Source organism: Candoia aspera, chromosome 1, assembly GCF_035149785.1.
Source record: "Candoia aspera isolate rCanAsp1 chromosome 1, rCanAsp1.hap2, whole genome shotgun sequence".
NCBI lineage: Eukaryota > Metazoa > Chordata > Lepidosauria > Squamata > Boidae > Candoia > Candoia aspera.
The window spans coordinates 20,556,750-20,581,750 of NC_086153.1; the positions used below are offsets into that span (position 1 = coordinate 20,556,750).

At 41.4% G+C, this 25,001-nt stretch overlaps 1 protein-coding gene across 1 annotated transcript in view; it reads right to left on the bottom strand.

Annotated features, from left to right (window-relative positions):
- PITPNM3 (PITPNM family member 3) overlaps window positions 1-25,001 on the bottom strand; it is a 161,824-nt gene that overhangs the window by 58,752 nt on the left and 78,071 nt on the right. The window contains exon 4 of the mRNA XM_063299212.1: window positions 11,323-11,370. Coding sequence (XP_063155282.1) covers window positions 11,323-11,370 — 48 coding nt within the window. The remainder of the gene's footprint in view (window positions 1-11,322; window positions 11,371-25,001) is intronic.

The window sequence follows — 25,001 nt, forward strand, 5'->3', positions numbered from 1 at the left end:
TTCCACAGTTCACCCCTGAGCTACAGATATTCTCTTCGGTGAGTAATTTTTGTCAGCAACTGACAAGGATAAAGCCACTTGTCCTTAGCTTGTCCAAGAGCCAGATGATTAAATTGCAGAGGCAAACCAAAAAAGAGACTATATCCTGAATCAGAAAGTGCAGACCCAGTTTAATATTCCAGGATGAAATCAGACACTCCATCTCATTCAACTCCTAATGCAGTTATAGATGACAAGGCATGGCACTGCTAACATTTATCAAAAAAGTTCCTGATATGGAGAAGATTCAAAATGCTGAAAGATAGCATACTTCCTCTGAGGATACCATTGTTGTTGTTTATTCGTTTAGTCACTTCCGACTCTTCGTGACTTCATGGACCAGCCCACGCCAGAGCTTCCTGTCGGTCGTCAACACCCCCAGCTCCCCCAGGGACAAGTCCATCACCTCTAGAATATCATCCATCTACCTTGCCCGTGGTCGGCCCCTCTTCCTTTTGCCTTCCACTCTCCCTAGCATCAGCATCTTCTCCAGGGTGTCCTGTCTTCTCATTATGTGGCCAAAGTATTTCAGTTTTGCCTTTAATATCATTCCCTCAAGTGAGCAGTCTGGCTTTATTTCCTGGAGGATAGACTGGTTTGATCTTCTTGCAGTCCAAGGTACTCTCAGAATTTTCCTCCAACACTACAGTTCGAAAGCATTGATCTTCCTTCTCTCAGCCTTCCTTATGGTCCAGCTCTCGCAGCCATATGTTACTATGGGGAACACCATTGCTTTAACTATGCAGACCTTTGTTGTCAGTGTGATGTCTCTGCTCTTAACTATTTTATCGACATTTGTCATTGCTCTTCTCCCAATACCATTAGTGAAGAGGATTTTAAGACTGACAAAGCAACAGGTAACAAAATGTATTGCAGGGGTTCTCCCTCAATAAAATCCTCTACTTAGATTTGGACGAATTTGAGTTGAGTAAAGGCAGGAGGATCCATGGAAGGGAAAGTAAACAGCCATTCACTACCTCACTAAATAGGGCTAATTTGTGCTAGAAAGGAATAAATGACTAAACTGATCCTCATCATGAAAAACTGTTCAGACTCTGATGCATTTCCCTGTTTTACATTATCTGGAGGGAACAATTTAGAACTGGCTATGAATATTTATTGAAAAAAAAAGTTTCTGATGGGAAAGCTCCTACATAGTCAGTCACATATATACATACTGGTGCCATGAAACCATTTAGAAACTATTCTTAATTCTTAAGAAGACATAAGTTTTGATCACATATTGCAGCCACAAGAATCATAATATTTTTTTGAAAGAGATGCACTCAGGATATCAGTATCCCACAAAATACAGATGATTTCAAGTAGCATATCAAAGCCTTAAATGAAACAAATACACAAGCCCATGGAGGCATAATTGCACTGTTTTTCAGAGGAATTTAAGTAATTTTCTGATTGCACCACCCTGGGATCAACAACATGGTACCCATGGGCACTTGGGGGTAAGGAGGCTGAAGACTGTGTGCTTCTGCCCTCTGCTGGATTTTGCTGTTACTCACAACTTGGAACAACAAACTCAGACTTGCTCCAGGATGCTAGTTATGCAATGCACAATTGCATTCACATAGTATTTTAAATGTGCCCTGGAAATTATGATGTATGAAGAAGCTCTGTAATGACTTATCAGAATTGGATGCTGCCCTTTTCATTTATCAAGAACATCTAAGACCACTTGAGAGGCAGGTGTGATGGTGAATCTGTGCATTCTCTAACTTAGAATATTAAATGAGAATAGGAAGGCACTTTCAGTGACAGCATTACCGTAATCCAGTGTGGCTTAAAAAGAGGCACTTGTATATCTCTTTCCTCATGATCCCTAAGTCAAGGGAAAGTTCTATTTCTAGTAATAGCAAGAAATGCAATGGGATCAAGCTATGGAAAAGCAATTCTTTATATAAAAGAGCACTACAAGTTAAAGGGACAGATGTGATATTTAACCCTGAATTTCCAAATACAAACAAGTTCCTTGTCTCTCGCAGGAAAGTCTTCTGGGTGAAGACTTTCAAGGAAGCATCTCTCCAAACAGCCTTTCTCAATCTGGCATCCTCCAGATGTGTTGATATCACTTAGTTCCCATCCAACATGATCAACATTCTTGACAGTTATAGACTAGTATGTTTGGAGGGCAACAAGTTGGGGAATGCTGAAAACATTTTGTGCTCTGAATTTGTGTTCTCCTGAAACCAATTCTGTTTCTACAGAAGACAAACTACAGGCACTCAAAGTGATAGAAGCGAGATTACTCTGGTGATGGGGAGATACAGAAAAGAAAGGTATTCATAGTACTACATGAGTACGTAGGTCAAGAGCAGCATGCTGCTCCAGACACTACAGAATAAAAATTATTGCACACAAGGCCTGCAGAATGAGGGACAAATCAATGGAAAATTGCATGTTGCCCCCAGAGTATCCATGCTCCATTATAGGCCTTCTACATTTTCTGGACATAATACCTAGAGTCTGCACATGACTGCATTGGGATAGAATAAAATAAAGAAATATATGACTTCCCCTTCCCTTCTGTCATCACACAGTGTAGAGAAAATTACAAAACTTATTAAATATCTAAAATATTTGTGGGGACAGCTAGTTGTTGTAGCTGTGGTACTCCAAATGCAGCACCAGTTAATATGAAGTGAACCATAACATGTTGTAGTGGCTTTCATCAGATTTTACATGTTAATTTTTCACATATTAATTTTGTTCTAGAAGACACATTAGGTTTTGCAGAGCATACATTCTTTTGAATTATGGTTGAATTGAATGGTTGAAATTTAACCAAACAAAGGAAATGAATACTGTATGCTTTTGCAGTCATAAAAAATGTGATCCAATAAGGATGGAAGAACACTCATTCTGTCAGTCATACTATGGTATAAAGAGCTCCTCTTTCTTTCTATATTTGAACAAACATTTCACTATGGGGAATCTTGTTGGGGGTTTTTAGAAATCAAGGCTCCACATACTAGTCTATATGCTTAATGCTGTAATGGTTGCCTATTCTAAAACACTATCAGACTCATGAGCAGGAATTCAAAGATATCTGATTTATTAAAGAATAGTATGCAGGATCACAGAGAAAGCTGAGAATGATGAAAGCGTGCCAAATACAAACTAAAAACCCTCGGTGCAAATGAGATCCCTCCCCCCGTAGAATCTTCCCAAGTTCACAATCCCAGGTGCTCCTAACGGTTTCTGATGGTCTGCGGGAAAAGTCCTTGAACAGAGAACATAACCCAAACACATTCCATTGTAATGAACACAGATACAGAGCTTGGTACAAGGTCTCACAGCAGCTCCCTCCCAAACAGAAACGCGTGTCAGCACCATGGCATGTGAAACGTTACGATGTATACTACACATTGAAACAGTGAACATGACAAATGCTTAATTTCCTATTCCTATTGTTAAATAAACAGAATGAAATCTTAAGAACTGTATAACATTACATGAATATATATAAGACTTACTGTATGTTTAGTGCATAAAAGATGTATATTTTTCCTTTCTTTTCTTCCCATAAAACATTCATTTAAAAAAATAGTGTGCAGCTGTTCAGACTTTTGTTTCCAGTAAGTGGGTGGGAGCTCAATCTGAGCTGAGACTACTATGTGCAGAGGCGGTAGAGCAATGGATGCCGCACAGAAAACATTTTGCTTGTTGTGAGGTTCAGCTCTGCGATCCTTAAAGAAAGAGGTGGCCTGGAGCCATGCATGCACCTACTGTAGCCTCTTGTTATTTCCTGCTGCCCTCATTCTCTGCTCTAGTGGATAGCTACTGGGGAATAAGAAATATCTGGCACTGTGGGACTCAGCCTCTGGGAAATACTGGACCCTAAGAGGTGTTTTAGTTATTCTGGCTCAGAAATCTCCAAGTAAAGGTACTCCTAGGGACACTTCAGTACTGAATCTCATACTTGCTCATGCAGTATTGAGAACATAAGGCCAACCAGCTCTACTTGCTGCTAGTTTTGACTATGTTTTATGGCAAAAACATCTTTCAAGCTGAAGATACATATTTGAAAAGCAAGTTTTAGTAGGCCCAAGGGACTGAGAGTACTGGCTGAGACATTTTTGTCTGCCCGCTTTGAAGAACAAATTCCTCAGTTTTGAGAGACCACCCTCCCCCCAGTTTGAAAAGCAGTTATTAGAGAATATTGGAGAGACAGGATTTCTGTTTAAGAAACTTGAACTGATTTCATTCCAGGCCATATCACTGCCTGGATCCCAACTACAGAGCAGAATCATTTCTGGAAAATAAATAGGCCGTTCCTCTCCATTTTGCTTATGCTAATCAAACATTCAACAAAAAGGGCTTTTAAAGGCATCAGAAAACAATTCCTGGAGATCAGAAGAGATTGCTTTTTTCAAGAGAGAAGGTAGTTTGAACCAAAAATAACCCAGCTGTTTCCCTTGAAGCACAAAAAGATTTAGACTGTGTTGTCAACAGGTTCTCCTTAAAGCAACTCACATAGCCCTTCACCTTGGCAGTTACCAATTCAAAAAGGGTTTGCCAGGACAGCCTCTGCAGTCAGCCATGAGATGGAGAACATTTTAAATAAGAAGAGACAAACTGAGGGCAAGATATCTTCCTTGCTGCTCTTTAAATACTAATCTATGCTCCCGCTGCAGGCACAGAAGAAAAAAGACACTTGTAGCTTTTGTAAAGACATGCTAGTCCACAAGCTGTTATCTTTTTACCAATTATCAATTAAGTTGCACTTTGCATTGAATAATTCTGGAAACTGTAGCTTGGTGAGCGGGTTGAGAGATCTCTATTAAATATTTGTAGACCTGTCCAAGAATGCCAATTTTCAGGCTTCCCTGGGAAGACAATATACCTGCAGAAATTCTTGTCCAAGTTCAAAAAATAAGAGTTTCTGATGCTCAAACTTTCCTGAAAGTTCATCCTAAACGTGTAGCTACGTGTCTTGATAGATGGACTTGGCTGCCTCCAGTGAGGGCATATGAAGAAAGGCAAAATGAGCTGGGCTCTTCTTTTAGAGAAGGATAGGGTCAGATTTCACAAACACATCAAGCATTCACTGGTCTGGTTCATCCAATACAATAAGCAAGATATAATATTATGGGATTGGTTTTTGCTCTGCATGTTGTATGAAGACAACCAATTGTACTTTATTCAATGAATCACAGTTAAACAAGCTATGCCTTAGTGCAATATGTGGATCCAGTCACTGCATCTGAGAAGGATAGAAATCACTTGCTATCCTTGCTAACATTTGACATAGCAAGAAACAATGGCTGAGAAAGCTTATGTGGCCTGCTATAAAAGGCTGCAGGATGATGGTGTCTATAAGTTCTGGAGAACAACAGATGTGCTTATCTTTCATCCCTGAAGATTTTGACAAGAGGCTGTATTTGATCAGAGCAACTAAGATACATTCAGATTCCCTCATGGGAATGAAAAACCGGGCCTCTTTAAGTTAGGAAAAGAGGAAACTACTCAACACCTAAATAATCCCTTTCAGATCTGTTTTTTTAAAAAAAAGAACGCCAATGTATGAGGAAGTGCCAACTCAGTAAGGGGAGAGGAAAGAGAGAGACTTCCCATTCTCACATTCCCATAAGTAGTCATCAATTTTCTGCCATCTGTTGCACTGTTACTAGCTGTTTATAATAACAAATCTGTTAAAGAGGAATAAACTTATGCACGGCTGCTGGCATATGCTTCCTATTAGCAAAAGATCAAAAGAGTATTTTAAACTAGCAGAGGATTGAGATCCTAGTAGGTTGTTGAAAAGAAGAAAATGCCATACAAAGGGGCAGAATTTGTAGGTTCGCCTGAGTTCAAGTATACAGGACCTCCATGTTAAGATCACACAAAAGTAACAAAGGAGAAGGTGGTACCTTTGGCAATACTGAAACTAGAGAGAGTTATTTCAGATTGTGCTGGACCAAACTACCTGCATCAGAAATTGTGTGTGTGTGTGTTGGAATTTGTGAAGTTGAGGCAAACATCTGTGTGGGGAAGAGTTCTAGAATCCTTCAGAAAAATCTCATCTTTAAAAAGAAGAGGCTCAAAGACTTTACTGAAGTCTTGCTTTGCTTGAAGTGGCAGGTTGGCTGAATTTAGATGCCAGCAGGTTGGTACAGCTCCTGGCAATTATATGCCCAATCCCCCATCTCACCATGTTCCTTGTGACAATTCCAGTGGTCTAATCCATCCACCTTATCCACTGTCTTCACATTCTTCTTTTCCCTCACTCTTAACAAGCATTGTCATTTTTCTAGTCCATCATCCACTCCTATCACATACCCAATATGTGAGTTTATACTGGCTGATCATTGCCTCTGGGGAACAGTCAGACTTTATTTCATCCAGTACCTAATGATTGGTTCTTCTTGCAGATCATGATATTCTTAGTAACTGCCTCTAAATCCATAATTCAAAGATATCTGCCTTTTCTTTCTTGCTTTTTCTCAATGTTCAACTTTCAAAGCTAAACATTACCTGTGAAACAAAACTTTAACTATTCTGACATTGTTGTCATAGAAATATTCTTATCCTTCATGATCTTGTCTATACTTATTACTGCTTTCCTCCCTAGGATTAATTCAGCATACTGTCCATCTATCTATTCTTGAGCCCAAGAAATCAAAACTATTTACCACCTTCACTTTTTTGTCAACTTTGACCTGACTTACTTTGTCATAATATTTTATATCAACCCAGATTTTTTGCTTTTCATTTCTACTCTGATTCTTCTAATATATTTGCTGATTAAATTAAATTGTCTTTGAACTCTCAATTTCTCTAGTAGATTTTAGTTCACTGTAAAATTTCCTAGACAGCCAGTTTGGTCTGGTGGATAGTGGGAAGTCTAAATTTTACACAGAAACCATCTTGGTAACCTTGGACCAGTCACTATCTCTCAGCCTTGGGACAAGAGAATGGCAAACCATTTCAAAAGATGTTGCCAAGAAAACTACACGTAAGAAAACTACATTCCTGAACACTATACTTGTGCATCTGGTGCCCAAGGCACAAATATAATAGATAGTAAAATTATCTACCCTAAAATTATCTATTATATTTGTGCCCTCAAGTCATTCTTGATTCCTTGTGCCTTCAAGTCATCAGAAGGAAAGTCAGGTGTTCTAGCATGCCCATTTTCCTCAACATGTTTCAGATTCACACATGACCTATAATCAAAAGCCTTGCTGTAATCTATAAAGCAAAAATAAACCTTAAATTATTTTGTTCTCACTATTACGTGTTCTCTCTTTTCTGAAATCTGCTTTTTCATTTGACATTTCTCCATATATCAGTTTTGTCATCTTTGTAAGATTTTAAACAAAACTTTACTTACATATGGAAGTAGTGTAGTGGGACTGTTTGGTAATTTGCATGTTACTTTGCATCTTTCTTTTGTACAATATATACATTTTTAAAAAATCTCGAAACCGCATAATCTTGTTCCATGTCTGTCAATATAGAGCTGTTACCAGTGAAAAAAATTATTCTCCTGCAGCTTTAAACAGTAGAGTTTCTTCTGTTCTTGACTCTTTCCAATTTGATAGTTGCACTTTTGCCTCTCAACTTTTCAACTTATTTTTTCCCTATGAGAAGTTTTTATCATTCTATACTCCCATGTGTAAAGCAGTTTAGTTTTAGTATATTCTTTTCATCTTCCTTTAATCTCAATCATTTGTATTAGATTTAGATCTCCTCCATTATTATTCTTCAGTCATTCTACCATGTAAATTCTATTGTGGTGAAATAATAATAATATATTAAACTTGTATGCTACCCGACTCTTAATGGCTCTGGGCAGCTTTACGATCTACTTAGAATCATATCTCATTTTACTTTTCTTATGATTTTCTTTTATTTATCATTGAGACAGCTTTCCTTGTTCTTTCTTGTCTGATGTTGCAAGACTGCATTCGATCATTGTACATTTTAGTAATGTACTCTGCCTTTTCCTAGCTTTCAAGATACTGTAGCTTGTTCTGAAAGTCATTTGGATCTTCTCCTCTTGAAATTTTTCTTCCTATAGCTTCTTGGCTTCGCTTTCTCATACCTTAAGTGAGCTGAATCTGTTGCATGCATGGATTTTACACTCTGACAATGTCTTCCAGGTCAAATCTTGCTGGCACACCTATTCTTTTTCATTATCCAAGTTTCACCCATATATTTTACACCAATAATACGTGATGTATTTCACAATTGCACCGGGATTAACTGCACTCTTCCATCTTCTGTTTCCTGATAACCCATGGAAATTACACTCCTCATTTGAGATGCAAAATTAATTAGGGAAAGGCCAAACATGTTTCAGTATCTGAATAAATACACTTAATATGGAAACCTCTTTAGAATATTTCATTAACTGGTATGCCATTTTTAGCCTCCCTGTGTTTTTTTCTCTTGCCATTATCAGTTAGTTCAATTCAGGTTAATTAATCTGTCATATTTTAACGCAGCTAAACAATTTTGGAAAGGTGGAACAGAAAAAAAATCTTTAAACTGATGTATTTTTTAAAAAAGTTTTTACTATGTTCTGCTGTGCCCCAGCTACTTCAACTTAGGTGAGAAAAATGAAAGGTATTATTTGGGTTCTGATGCAACAGTACCTTGTCCTGAATCTGTGGCATTTACCCCTGTCCTGCTCATCCAGACCGGCAATAGCTCTCTAAAGTGCCCAAATATCATTCTAAGTCATGGTACTCTCAATCTTTTTTCTACAAAAAATTCAGATACCAAGGATTAAACTTGGAACCAAGATGTCCTATACACTGAGCAGCGGGCCCTCTTTCATTAGTGAAACACAGGTAATCTTCAGTTAACAATGGTAATTGGGACCAGAATTTCCATCGCTAAGCTATGCAGTCGTAAAATGCAACATCACGTGACCACATTGCTTAGCAAGGGCAATCCTGGCACTCCCCATTACTATCATTAAGCGAGGATATCAGGTTGATAAGTGAGTTTTAGGTGGCTTGCAAACAGACCAGCAGGCAGATAAATGGGTGGGGGAGTGTGCGTGGGTGGCCAGCAAGGTGTGGCATGAACCTGGTGGGGCCAGGGATGGCTGCTGCCTGGTGGGGGAGTGTGCACAGGTGGTCCATGAGGTGTGGCACAAGCGCAGTGGGGCCGGGGGTGGCTGCTGCCAGATGGGGAATAGTGTGAGTGACTTATTGGAGTGACTTGTGACCTTCCCTGCTGGCTTCCCCATTGATTTTGCTTGTGAGAAGTCAGAAAAAAAGGTCGCAAATGGTGATCATGTGGCCATGGGATGCTGCCACCATTGTAACTGTGAGCTGGTTGCCAAGCACCAGATCGTGATCACATGATTGCGGAGGCGTTGGGATGGCTGGAACTTCCAGGACCAGTCATAAGTACCCTTCGTTCAGCGCTGTTGTAACTTTGAACAGTCACTGAATGAGTGGTCATTAAACAAGGACTACCTGTAGTCAGAATAATTGCTTGTTTGCCTGTGATGAAAGTGAGGAGGCAAAAACCAGCTCTCCAGCATGTATGTATGTATGTATGTATTTATCCAATTTGTCCCCATCCATCTCCTCCCAGTGGGGGACTCTGGGTGATTTACAATTAAAACAACAATCATAAAATATACAGTATAAAATTACAATATTAAATAATATAAATAAGACAAAAAGTCCAAGTGGCAAAAAAAATCTAAAAACAGTACAAGTGTGGGAGAAGTGGTCTATAGCAGCCATTCCCATGCAGATCTATTCCCATCTCCACCCCAAGTGAGGCGGCAGAACCAGGTCTTCAGGCTCCTCCGAAAGGCCAGGAGCAATGGGGCCAATCTCACCTCCGGGGGCAGCATGTTCCACAGGGCGGGCGCCACTGCAGAGAAGGCCCACTTCCTGGACCCCGCCAAATGAAGTTGGACCTTGCCAATCGACACTCTCTCTTGGACAGGGTCTGCAGCATGCCCTCTCTGCATGATCGGGTGGGACGGGTTGATGTAATGGGGAAGAGGCGGTCCCTCAGGTAACCTGGTCCCATGCCATGTAGGGCTTTAAAGGTAACAACCAACACCTTGAATTGGACCTGGAAGTAAACTGGTACCCAATGCAGCTTGCACAGTAGGGGTGTTACATGTGCCCTTCTGGGGGCACCAAAAACAGCTCGCACGGCTGCATTCTGGACCAGCTGAAGCTTCCAGATACTTTTCAAGGGTAGCCCCATGTAGAGTGCATTGCAATAGTCTATATGAGATATAACAAGAGTATGAGTGACTGTTCGAAGGGCCTTCCGATCCAGGAAAGGGCGTAAATGGTGCACAGCACATAGCTGCACAAAGGCTCTCCTGGCCATGGCTGCCACCCGCTCTTTGAGCAGGAGCCGTGAGTCCAGGAGGACCCCCAAGTTACACACCGGGTCTGTCTGGGGCAGTGCAACCCCATCCAGAACCAGAGATGATAATGTCCCAGATATGGAAGAACCATTAACCCACAGCCACTCTGTCTTACCAGGGTTCAGTTGAAGCCTGTTGTTCCCCATCCAGGTCCCCACAGCCCCCAGACACTCAGAGAGGGTAGTCACAGCATCACTTACTTCACCCGGGATGGAGATATACAATTGAGTATCATCAGCATACTGATGATACCTCATCCCACGGTGATGGATGATCTCACCCAGTGGTTTCATGTAGATGTTAAATAGGAGAGGAGAGAGAACAGAACCCTGCAGCACCCCACAATAGAGGGGTTGAGGGTTGGATCTCTGACATCCTATCACCACCGATTGGGATCGGCCCTGGAGGAAGGAGGTGAACCAGCGTAAAACTACACTACCCACCCCGAACTCCCTGAGCTGCCCCAAAAGGATACCATGGTCGATAGTATCGAAAGCCACTGAGAGATCAAGAAGAGCGAGGATGGATGCACTGTCTCCATCCCGCTCCCACCAGAGATCATCCATAAGTGCGACCAATGCCGTTTCTGTCCCATAACCAGGCCTGAAACCTGACTGAAAGGGGTCCAGATAATTATACTGATATTTTAATGAGTATCAAGGCAGATTTAAACTTAGCCATTGTTTGTACTTTTAGACAGTACAACAAACCTTAAGTATGGGCAGGGCTGCAACTAGGGTCTGTGTCACCTGGGGCAAACATGGATTCCACACCCATTTTGGCTCCCCCCCAGTGCTCATTTTGGTGCTCCCCCCCAGCGCAGCGCCCAGGGCACATGCCCCGCTTGCCCCCCCGCCCCAGTTGCGGCCCTGAGTATGGGAGTACATTTTAAAAGCTCCAGGACTCACGTTGTTTTTCCTGTAGAACACCAGATGAGCAAAATGTGGGGTCTTCACCTGTCAAAGAGAGCAATAGAGGTGTCAGATTCTATTTATAAGTACCTGTGTTTCTCTTTAGAACCATTCAACTGCTACATCACCCATCAGCAACCCCACCCACATCTTAAGGTCCAAACTCCATCCATTCAGTTCACATCAAAGATGGGCCATTGTGGCTTCCTCTAATTCTATCTCCCTGTCCACTATCTCTGCTCCCCTTCAGCTGCATCAATATATGACATATGATGGCTTTAAAATTATGTTTACTTTGGTAGGAATAACTACAATATATTTTATAGGTAGTGTACCAAGGGCAAGCACAGGAAAACATTTCTGCTTCCTCTCTCCTGAAATTAGAACTCAGGGTGCATTATAGGGCTTATTGGGATCAGCAACTATATCTGTTAGTTAATAGCTGTAGTATCATTTTCCTTCATTTTTTTTCTTTCTTGATTGTATAGTTTTAGTAATAACATTATTACTTTACTGTTGTTTATTTTTGGCGTTATATAAATATATTGAGAGCTCTTGCACCGAAGTCAAATTCCTTGTATGTCTAATCATACTTGGCCAATAAAGTATTCTAACCTAATTCTAATCTAATCTTCTAATCTGGACTAACAGGAAGAAGGATTGCTTCCCACCATGTCTAATTAAAAATAATTCAGACGCAAAACACCAATCCTTGGCTAGCATATCTTTAAAAAGCAAATACACCAAAAATAGATTGATTAATGGCTGTTAGTCACAATGGCACCTCCCTATACAGAGGCAGCATATCACTGAATACCAATTTATAGGTGATGTAGATTAAGAGCAGTCTTGTGGGTTTTTTTCCAAATTTCTTGGGTTTTTTTATAGCAAGACTACAAAAATAAATAGAGTACAAAAATACAAAAATAAACCATGAAGGAAACAATGAAGTACTAAAGACAATTAATAAATGACCAACCCCCCCCCCCACAAAACCCTAACTGAAACCTAGAAATAGAAGAAGGGGGGGCGGATCCCAAAAGTAAATACAAAACATCTATGTATATATTAAGCATATAGAAATCACTGGTTTATCAAAATATCTCCTTATAATAGTATATTGCTATCAAATAGAAAGAATAATAAGTTACCCAAGAATACTACTCTATTGTTGTAAAATATCATAAAATGTATACCAAAGAAGAACATATTGCTTCATTTTCTGATTAGCTGAAAATGTTGCATTTTCCAAAACAGAGAAACTATAGACTCCCCAAAACTGTAGTTAATATCTGGAATAGTACCACTATTCCAATTTCTCTAACAGCCCATTTAGCCCTTCTGTGTCCTACAAATGCCAGTCCAGTGCATTCAGAGAAGCTCCCAAACATGTACAGGAGGGCAATAGGAGGGCTATTCCAGCAGCTAGTACTTGAGGTAAGCTACCTCTGATGCAGTCATGAAGAGTTTGGGGCACTGATGGCACAATCCTCCATGTTTTTTTCCAGTCCCCTTCTAAAATAATCAGAATTGGTAGCTACTGCCTGCTACAGTCATCCCCGTGGCACATTCCCTGATAATTCCCTGCTATTAGTAAGGAGAGTACTAGTCCGTTCGGGAACAGTTTGGCCAGTATGCCACAAGTGCAATCACGGCTCGATCTTACTCCAAACATGCTTATACAATTCTATGCAAGCTGAGGTGAGAAACAGAGAGGCTACCCTGCAAGCCAACATACTGTTGCCTGCATCCTACCAACTCAGAGGTACACAGTATACTCACATACTGTATTAGAAGAGAGATTATTTTTCCAACAGAGTAAAAGGAAAGTGGATGTAAAGAAAAATGATGTATAAGTTGTTTGGAACAGAGTGAAAGAAAATATGTTTCAGAGTGCCACAGATGTGTGTGTGGTCATACTAATGGGAAATATGAAAAAGGATGCTTGGGGTGAAATGCTGAAGGTGAAAGAGACTGTGGATGAGAAAAATGAATGCCATAAAATGAGGACAAGAGAAAGATATTGCATAACGTGCACAGAGAGAAAAAGTCAGCTGCAAAGAATTGAATCAGATAGTAAGGAGCAGTTAAGATTAAGAGAGGGAAATTGTATGTAGAAATAAAATAAAAACAGATATAACTGTAAATAGAAATGTTGTTAGTAAAAAAATAATTGTTTTGGAAATGAGTAGAGGACTAACAAGGAGCCTCCAGCAGAATAGAAAGAAAAATAGAAGATAAATTATTTGGGATGAAACTGAAGTGAAGGAATACTGAAAGGAGCATTTCAGAGATGTGGATGGAAATGATATAATAGGTAAAGAGTGAAGCTGAAACAAATTTTATAAAAGGTAAGAGTCCACAAACAATGAAAACAAAATAATACATGCTGTGAGAGTGCTAAAAAATGAAAAGCTTTGCAGGTGCAGATACTGTAAGTGGAGAAGTACTAAAACATGGATAAGGTTTGTTTATGGAGTGGCTATGTGAAGTTACTGTCTATGTGAAAACTACAACTGTGCCCGATGATTGGAAAATCCTCTAATTATTTCTCTATAAAAATGGAAAGGCAGCAAGAGGGAATGCAAGAATGACAAGATTAGTTTAACTATCCCTGGGAAAGTTTCTGGCAGAATTCTGATCAAAAAGTACAAGCAATGACCATGACCAAAATCTGAGAAATACCATACAGTACAGCTTTAGGCCAGGCAGGAGTGTGCAGACCAGATTCAAGAGATCTGAATATTAGAAAGCTTATTTTACCTTTGCTGATTTAGAGAAAAGTATATAATAAAGTCTTCAGCAAAGGATCATTACCGTGTCATGGTGCTGGAGCTTGAGCACCTCAATGATGCCATGAGCTAAACCATGAAGGGCCACCCAAGACAGGAAGGTCATGACAGAGAGGTCAGACTAAATGCGATCCCTGGGGAAGGTAATGGCAACCCACCCCAGTATTCTTGCTGTGAAAACTCAATGGATCAGTACAACCAGAGATATGTCGGTATACCATCGGAAGATGAGACCCCCAGGTCGGAAGATGGTCAAAATGCTACTGGGGAGGAACAGAGGATGAGTTCAACTAGCCCCAGACGTGATGACACAGCTAGCTCAAAGCCAAAAGGACGGCTAGCGGCCAACGGTGCTGGTGGTGAACAGCGAATCCGATGTTCTAAGGATCAACACACCATTGGAACCTGGAATGTAAGATCTATGAGCCAGGGCAAATTGGATGTGGTTATTGGGGAGATGTCAAGATTAAAGATAGACATTTTGGGCGTCAGTGAACTGAAATGGACTGGAATGGGCCACTTCACATCAAATGACCACCAGATCTACTACTGTGGACAAGAGGACCACAGAAGAAATGGAGTAGCCTTCATAATTAATAGTAAAGTGGCTAAAGCAGTGCTTGGATACAACCCAAAAAACAATAGAATCATCTCAATTCAAATTCAGGGCAAGCCATCTAACATCACAGTGATCCAAATATACGCCCCAACCACAGATGCTGAAGAAGCTGAAGTAGAGCAGTTCTATGAGGATCTGCAGCACCTACTGGACAACACACCTAAAAGAGATGTTATTTTCATCACGGGAGACTGGAATGCTAAGGTGGGCAGTCAAATGACACCTGGAATTACAGGTAAGCATGGCCTGGGACAACAAAACGAAGCAGGACATAGGCTGATAGGATTTTGCCAAGACAACTCACTCTGCATAACAAACACTCTCTTCCAACAACCTAAGAGATGGCTTTATACATGGACTTCACCAGATGGACAACACCGAAATCAGATTGACTACATCCTTGGCAGCCAAAGGTGGCGGACATCTATACAGTCGGTAAAAACAAGACCTGGAGCTGACTGTAGTTCAGATCACAAACGTCTTCTTGCACAATTTAGGATCAGACTAAAGAGATTAGGGAAGACCCACAGATCAACTAGATATGAGCTCACTAATATTCCTAAGGAATATGCAGTGGAGGTGAAGAATAGATTTAAGGGACTGGACTTAGTAGATAGGGTCCCAGAAGAACTATGGACAGAAGTTCGCAACATTGTTCAGGAAGTGGCAACAAAATACATCCCAAAGAAAGAGAAAACCAAGAAGGCAAAATGGCTGTCTGCTGAGACACTAGAAGTAGCCCAAGAAAGAAGGAAAGCAAAAGGCAACAGTGATAGGGGGAGATATGCCCAATTAAATGCAAAATTCCAGAGGTTAGCCAGAAGAGATAAGGAATTATTTTTAAACAAGCAATGCGCAGAAGTGGAAGAAGACAATAGAATAGGAAGGACAGGAGACCTCTTCCAGAGAATTAGAAACATTGGAGGTAAATTCCAGGCCAAAATGGTTATGATCAAAAACAAAGATGGCAAGGACCTAACAGAAGAAGAAGAGATCAAGAAAAGGTGGCAAGAATATACAGAAGACCTGTATAGGAAGGATAACAATATCGGGGATAGCTTTGACGGTGTGGTCAGTGAGCTAGAGCCAGACGTCCTGAAGAGTGAGGTTGAATGGGCCTTAAGAAGCATTGCTAATAACAAGGCAGCAGGAGACGACGGCATCCCAGCTGAACTGGTCAAAATCTTGCAAGATGATGCTGTCAAGGTAATGCATGCTATATGCCAGCAAATTTGGAAAACACAAGAATGGCCATCAGACTGGAAAAAATCAACTTATATCCCCATACCAAAAAAGGGAAACACTAAAGAATTTTCAAACTATCGAACAGTGGCACTCATCTCACATAGTTAAGAGCAGAGACGTCACACTGGCAACAAAAGTCCGCATAGTTAAAGCAATGGTGTTCCCCATAGTAACATATGGCTGCGAGAGCTGGACCATAAGGAAGGCTGAGAGAAGGAAGATCGATGCTTTTGAACTGTGGTGTTGGAGGAAAATTCTGAGAAGATCAAACCAGTCCATCCTCCAGGAAATAAAGCCAGACTGCTCACTTGAGGGAATGATATTAAAGGCAAAACAGAAATACTTTGGCCACCTAATGAGAAGACAGGACACCCTGGAGAAGATGCTGATGCTAGGGAGAGTGGAGGGCAAAAGGAAGAGGGGCTGACCAAGGGCAAGATGGATGGATGATATTCTAGAGGTGACGGACTCGTCCCTGGGGGAGCTGGGGGTGTTGACGACCGACAGGAAGCTCTGGCGTGGGCTGGTCCATGAAGTCATGAAGAGTCGGAAGCGACTAAACGAATAAACAACAAAACAACAAGAAAATTAAATGGTAAAGGGAATAGTAAACCAAGCAAACCACGCTTTCTGAAAATATATTGAAGGGAATATTTTTAAGATCACTCTGCCTTGAACTGAAGTACATTTTTGTATCCATTTAAATCTAGAATTACCACTACTCAAATAAATGAAATAGTTATGCAGTCCCTTCAGATTCAAACTTTGTCAGCTGATATTTGTCTAAGGTGGTGGCAAAAGTAGAAATGGCAATTGAGTCTGAAATTCTAACTCCCCAAAACTGAAAAAAGGAGGCATTTATATGGCTATTATTAATGAGTAGATGATGATGATGATGCTGTCCATTCAATCATGTCTGATTCTCAGCAATTCTATGGACCAGCTCTCTCCACATTTTTCGATCTTGTACACCTTCTTTTAGTTGTTTTATGCTCTGGCTGGTGTCAGCTTTGATGGTGTCTAGCCACCATGTTTTTTGACAGCCTCGTTTCCTTTTACCGCTGACCATTCCAAGCATAACTGCCTTTTTCAGTGAGTTCGATCGTGTGACATGGCTGAAAAAAATAAGGTGGAGTTTTGTGATTTTGCCCACCAATTATATGTCTGGCTCTATATGCTCCTGTATTTGTTTGTTTGTCACCTTTGCAGACCAAGGAATGCACAGGAGCCTTCTCCAACACCACAGCTTGAACTAATGAGTAGAACAAAAACCTAATTGATACTTCCAGGTTATGCAGTAATCCTGCTTTTGCCTGTAGATATAAGAGACTGTCACTGGGGAAAACTAAAAGAAAACAACATTCTGTTGTATGTGGTTTCTGCTCTGGGTTATATAGGTGCACTGAATTCCCTATTGCTTATATAAATCCCTTTCCATGTTTCTATTGGTGCTTTCTGTTTAGATTTCCTCATCTTTGTTATGGTGAATATAGTGGTTTATGAAACATTGTTAGAAATGACTAGGGAGGGATAGCAAACTTGTGATCCTGTTGAAAATGGGTTGAGGTTGTATTATTGGTAAAAGTGTCCCAGCACTAGAAAAGAATCCGCTAATATGATATGGTAGAGCTATTTAATATGATTGGACCCACCTGATCAATCAGGATGATTTCCTGCATTTGGGGAATTTTCACTTCATCCTCTGCAATACTGTGGAAGTCTTGATTGAAATTACAGGTAGTCCTCAACTTATGATCGTTCATTTAATGACAGTTCAAAATTACAATGGCCGCGGAAAAAGTGCTTTACAACCTGTACTCACGCTTATGACTGTCACACCACCCCCATGGTCATGTGATTGCAATTTGGGTGCTTGGCAACTGGCTCACATTTACGACTTGTTGCAGCATCCTGTGGTCATGTGATTGCGATTTGCAACCTTTTTGCTGGTTTCCAGCAAAGAAGTCCATTGGGGAAGCTCGATTCATTTAACGACCACATTTGTTTGACAACCTGTGATTTGCTTAATGGCCATTGTAAAAAAAATGGTCGTAAAACTGGGTCTGGTCATGTGGTGGCTCCACTTATGACTGTAACAACATATGATGGGAAGTCCGGTCCCAATTGTGGTCATAAGTCGAGGACTACCTGTATCACTCCTAAGCGTTTACTGCCTTCTTGCAGAGCTCCATCAGTCCCATCATTTACTAGAGAGCTGTCCTAACAGCCAGGAACCACGCTGAGACAAGGAATAGGTCTCTAGTGTTTTATTACTGCTACATAACAGAAAATCCTAACAAACTGAAGAAGCGTGGGAAAAACCCAGACATATAAACCCCAAAGGCTAAGGCGGGCCCAATCTCTTTGAATGGCTACCTAATTCCTCAGTACTACGCATGCCCTTTACAGCCTGGATGGGAGCCCCCTGCTCGCCATCCTTACTCATGACATAGCTAACAGCAATGAGGAAGATAAAACATCAGCTATAGTACAAGTGGAGTATCTCAGGATGCAGAAGATTGAGCACACAATCTGTTTGAATAGCGGAAACACTGAAGAACATATTACTTCACTGCCTCCATTGCTTCTGCACAGAACAAGCTGGCATCGCTTTTCCATGTTGTTGTTTATTAGCTTAGTCGCTTCTGACTCTTCATGACTTCATGGACCAGCTCACACCAGAGCTTCCTGTCGGTCGTCAACACCCCCAGCTCCCCCAGGGACGAGTCCGTCACCTCTAGAATATCATCCATCCACCTTGCCCTTGGTCGGCCCCTCTTCCTTTTGCCCTCCACTCTCCCTAGCATCAGCATCTTCTCCAGGGTGTCCTGTCTTCTCATTAGGTGGCCAAAGTATTTCAGTTTTGCCTTTAATATCATTCCCTCAAGTGAGCTGTCTGGCTTTATTTCCTGGAGGATGGACTGGTTTGATCTTCTTGCAGTCCGAGGCACTCTCAGAATTTTCCTCCAACACCACAGTTCAAAAGCATCAATCTTCCTTCTCTCAGCCTTCCTTATGGTCCAGCTCTCACAGCCATATGTTACTACGGGGAACACCATTGCTTTAACTATACTGTGATTTTAGATCAGAGGACTGAAACAGTCTATGGCTCATCATGGGCAATAAATTAATACATTTATTTCCGAATAAATTGGTCTTGACTGGGACTCTAATGTTGGGGCAAGTCATAGGGACATAACTTGGTGATCACTTATGCCGTTATTTGGATTCTTCGGGGCTTGTAAATCTCATGTTGACAAGGTGTATAAAGAAATTTGGACTGTCACCTGCTCACCTCTTGCTCTGCCTAGCTGTTTAACTTGGCCAGGATGAGACTGGCTCCTTGATGAAGGAGACAATCTATGTCTCTTTGCAGATGGATTACATTTACCAAAAGAGGCAGATTTATCAGGTGTAGGTCAGCCTCAAATACTCCATTTACTGGAAGGATGAATTAGAAGGCAGTGACCTTGCAACTTCAGACACATCTGAATGATATCGATTATCTGATTGCCAACTGAAAAGGGCAGTCCGGGTGTGTTACCGTCACTTGTTTTATTATGTGTGAATATGTGGTGGATTCCAGCTGCTGGTTCTCAGGAAGGAGGGAGCACATTCAAAGAAGGTGGAAGAGATAACAGGAGACATAGTCCAGGGGGCAGTTGTGGGAAAACCAAGAGCTTTCCCAGGTTATTTCCCCTTAGGTTAGGTAGAGTTGCTTTAGTCTGGCAAGATTCTGTCTATACGGCATTAGCAAATAAAGAACTGAAGGCTGGCTGGACTGATTCTTGGTCGTTCTTGGGCTGGGCCTGACAGAATGGGAGGACAACCCTGCTAGTTCTTTTATTCTTTCTGGAGGCTTTCAGTATGGTATACAGTATCAGTGTGAAATTGCTAGGGGGAGCAATTTCAGAGTTTTTCAGAATTCTGAATGTTGGTCACATTCAACTCAACTACGGTCAACTCCAGGAAACAGTTAGTACACTTGAACATTGTCTAAGTTCAGTAATGAGCCAGATGAGGGGAACAAAGTGATATTAAATTTGGACAAGATGGAGGGGTTCTTGGTAAATAAAAAAACTGGACTTAGAAATTGAGGTTTTGCATGTTTGTGGGTGGGGTGGGGATACACACCTCCTGAAAGAGCAGGTCCATAACCTAGGAGTTTTTCTTGATCCTCAGCTATCACTGGATTTGCAGGTTGGATCTCTAGTAAGGAACATATTTGCATCAGCTGTGGCCCTTCCTAGGCTTGTTGGACTTGGTGGCAGTTACCTATATCTTGGTTACATTATGCCTTGGCTATTGCAACATACTGTACACCATATATTGCCTTAGTGTCCAGAAGTATCAATAAGTGAAAAATGCAGCAGCAAAGCTGCTAACGGTGCAAGGTACCTATTTTATATGAAGCTTGTATTCCATTTGTGAAGATTACTGCAGATGCTGACTGCAGTCAGGAAATCAGAAGACGCTTAATCCTTGGGAGAAGAGCAATGACAAATCTCGATAAAATAGTTAAGAGCAGAGACATCACACTGACAACAAAGGTCCGCATAGTTAAAGCAATGGTGTTCCCCGTGGTAACATATGGCTGCGAGAGCTGGACCATAAGGAAGGCTGAGAGAAGGAAGATCAATGCTTTCAAACTGTGGTGTTGGAGGAAAATTCTGAGAGTGCCTTGGACTGCAAGAAGATCAAACCAGTCCATCCTCCAGGAAATAAAGTTAAATAAATAAAATAGTTAAATAAAATTCTGCTGATGCTAGGGAGAGTGGAGGGCAAAAGGAAGAGGGGCCGACCAAGGGCAAGGTGGATGGATGATATTCTAGAGGTGACAGACTCGTCCCTGGGGGAGCTGGGGGTGTTGACAACCGACAGGAAGCTCTGGCGTGGGCTGGTCCATGGAGTCACAAAGAGTCAGAAGCAACTAAACGAATAAACAACAAATATAATAAAGTGAACTGAAGAATTATGGAGTGTTTTGTGTGAATATGAAGTTGGTTGCTGAGGTCAATAAAAATTGTGTATGATGTTGTACATGCATGAAGATAGATGGAATCCTTAGTCAATGGTACAACACTGATCAGGGAGTAAGATAAGGATATGTAATGATCCCTTGGTTGTTTAATGCATTTTGGAATAATGGTACTGTATAAGAAATATTTGTGGTGATATTAATGGTGTTTTGGTTGGGGACAGGAACATATGTGTACTTTTGGTGTCCAAATGATGGCATGCTGTTCACTGAGAACCTGAATGATTTGCAGTAAATGTTAGATGTAATAGGGAATATGGGTCTGAAAATCAATATATCAAACACCAAGCCAATTGTGTTTGACAGGGAACATTGAATGAATGACTGCAAGTTGAATGGAGATATTAACAAAAACTAGAGCAAGTAAATTAATTTGTGCACCTTGATAGAATGTTCATTAAAGATGGGAAAATGGATAGAGAAAAGTTAAAATGTGCAAATGCTGGTAGAAAGGCAGTAGATATACGTGATCCACAGAAAAACATGGAAGTTTATCAAAAGAAGGAAAAATGGCTATGTATAAGAGTATGTTTCTGCTGACTTTGTAATATGGAGATGAGAACTGGGTAAGTCAGAAGTATTATAGTAAGTTGTACACAATATAAATCTATATACTACTAAAACTGTGTTAGTCTGTTTGTAACCTTCGATTGGGCGAAACGGTACATCATAGGACAACAATTTTTGAATCAACATACCTCAAATGGGCTAATTTAAAGAATGCATCCAAAATCCAGGACCCATTACTGCTGTGGGATTGAAATTTGGCAAAGCTGTGGTTGTCTGAGTGCCACCGTGCCTTCTGACTACACTTCCCAGGAACCTGTAGATTGCATGGCGCAAGGGAAGATGGGAGGAGTATATCCCTGCCCTCTTTCCCACCTCACTTTGGCCCCTGAGCCTAATTGGCTGGCGGCAAGGTCCAACAGGTGAGCAGCAATCAGCTGTTTTGGAACCAAGGCCAAAATTTGAAATCTTTTAATGGCGGTGGGCAGCGAGGGAAGGACAAGGGAGCAACTCGGATGCCTGCTGGTGGGGTAGGGCTGGCTGGGAGGTGCCAGCAGTCGAGTCGCCTGGAGGGAGAGGGCCCTTGGGGACACACCGGAATGGGGAGCGGGAGTTTTCCTCGCAGTCTGTGGCTCCCTTTGTTCCCTCTTCCTCCAGTAAAGTGGCAGGCAGATCCGCAGGTCAGCCGAGGAGGAGGAGGAATGATTTCTGACACTCTGCCAGCTTCCCACAAGCAAAGTCAATGGGGAAGCCGGCAGGAAGTTGGAAGTCACTCCACACCCACTGCTTTTTTGCCCTCCTGTGGTCATTCGGTTTCTCAGTTTAGCTAAGGAAATCTCTCTCTCTCTCTCTCACTCTTAAAGAATTTTATTAAGTTTAGAACAAAGATAAAAACTACAAAAAAGCAAAACACTACAAAAAGAAAGGAAGTATCTCTGAAAGGATGACCCAATGAGTCATGGGTTGTTTATGATTACTTAAGAAGTTTGTGTGGTAAAACCAGAAAAATAATGAATGCTGAATGAATACAAAAGTGAATACCAGTACGAACATGTCTATTATACTGAGATTGTTTGATCATACAGAGATAATGTATGAGGCCTGAATTGGAAAACAAATAAAAGAAGGAAGACTGACTGGGTTAAGAGGAAGGGGAAGAATTAGGAAGGTGTGGTTGGATCGAGATCATCAAAAATAAAAAGGAGAGAAGTCTACTGAACAAAAGTCAGCATATGAAGCCGTATAAGGACATGGTGAAACAAGGGATGGCTTGCCAGGATAGAAAAGGATGTAGAGATAAGATAAATGATATTAGTGCAAACTAAATATGGCTATTTCTCTATTCCTTACTTCCCTACCTTTAATTACTACTATAATGCGCTCTACATGGGGCTACCCTTGAAGAGTATCTGGAAGCTACAGCTGGTCCAAAATGCAGCTGCCAGTAAACAACCAATAAAACTCTAAGTCCCCATCTTGGCCTCATGCTTCTTCCTTCATGCTGTTTTCTTGGTCCCAGTCATTGGCTACATATTTGGTTCTGGGCTTTTGCCACCTTTCCCCTTTCATTCTAATCTAAGACTCTGCTGATGAGACTGACAAGTTTGTGCCAGCACTTCCTTCCCAGTGTGTGTAAGATGTATCACTCCTCTTTCCAGAAGTCCTTCATGAGTGTATGGAGGGCACAGTCATAAAATCCAAACTTTTTCAGTGACACCATTTACATGGCCACTTTTTGACTTGTGGACCCTGTTCGCTCTTTGCATCATGACCCTCAACTGGAAGAATTGATGAAAAAACCACCTGTGCCTTCAGTTCCTTCATGTTTTGTTCCAAGATTTCATAGTCTCCACTGTTTCTACCTGTGTCATTCATTCCCACATGGAACAAGAGGAAAGGATAATTTGGTAGGTTTGAATAGTCTTGGTAACTTCTTTATCATGTTCTATATACAGGCACCTGGCAGGCAACACACTTCCCACAGTGTCATATTGGATTCGCATAGAGCCATTTCAGTTCTCTTAACAGAAAATCACCCGCCACCACTACACCCCTCTTCTTTCTCAGGATGGTTCTTGGACTTCCTTGATCCATGGTGACCCAAGTGTCTTCTAAATTGTCTCATGGCATGGTTTGTTCAGCTGCCTGTCCATCACTCTCTAAAGGGAGAGCCTGGAAGCTGGTTCTTCAGTTCCACTGGCATCTCCTTGCGGCTTTGGGTCACATTCTTCAATGTGTTTGCTCTGCCAACACTTTCCCCCCCCGTTCTTCAGTGTTCTTTTCACTTCTCAGCCTCTGTCATGTTCTCCGTTTCAATGTCCTGTATACATCGTAACGTTTCACATGTCACTCTTCTAATCCGTGTTTCCCTGTTGGAAATTTCCAGCCCTGCGTGGCTGTAATCTCTGGAATGCATGTTTGGGTTGGTGACTCTATTCAAGGTTACTTTCCCAGGCCGGTGTATGACGATGGATGACATCTGGGATGGGGTGGTTGCTACTAGGAGGCACGGGGCGGAGTTGGCCTGAAGCAACAGTATTTGATTTGTATTTCGCGCGCTTTTGGTTTATTCTCAGCTTTGTCTGTATCTGCACACTATTTCTTTAATAAATCAGTTATCTTAAAGCTCGGGCTTGTGAGACTGAGTATATTGGAGTAGGCAACCATTACAGCCTCTCCTGGAGAACTTCAGCTTTCCTTGTGGAGGAACTTTTCATCTGCCTTGATGCATTTCAGTGTAAAAACTCTCTCCTCTCCCCTCCCCCCCCTCTTCACTTCCTCCAATAGGGAAACAAGATTGCACTTGCAGCAGCTGTAGTTTGAATACTCTTCAGGCAAGAAGGAAAACACCACAAACACTCTGCAGGTCATGCTGGTGCTTCCCCTACCATTCACGTTGTTGCTGCCAACTCTCTAGCCAAGCATCTGGACTACTGCGATGCACTTTACAAGGAGATCCCTTCGGAAAATTTCAGTTGGTCCAGAATGCAACAGCCCAGTGGTTGGTGGTACAAGCTGACTAACATGAGCTCTATCATATCTATCAATCATCTCCATCTCCATCTCCATCTCTCTGTGTCACCATGATAAATAGATGGATAAAACCTGGCCAAGTAAATCACTTTTTTCCCAAAGTGAAAAAAGCATAAAAGTAGGTAGTGTTGGCACAAGGACAATGTTGCTATGGAGTTTGCCACCAGAGGGTACACTAGCAGGTTTATTATGTCTGAATGAACTGTCCTGGCATTTACATACACACTAAACCTCTATGTTTCAGTTGAGTGTGACAAATGTATCAGCCCTAAATGCATTTTATGGAAGGAAAGGCAATTGAGGGTCAGCGCCTGGGCTGATATTATTGGATACCTACTAACACTCACTTTTAGCAGGAAGACCACTGCTGACCCAGGAGCTTCCTAAATACCAGTGATGGTATTGTTGAGGAGGAGATGGAGTAGGATGGGTCCATTTGGAG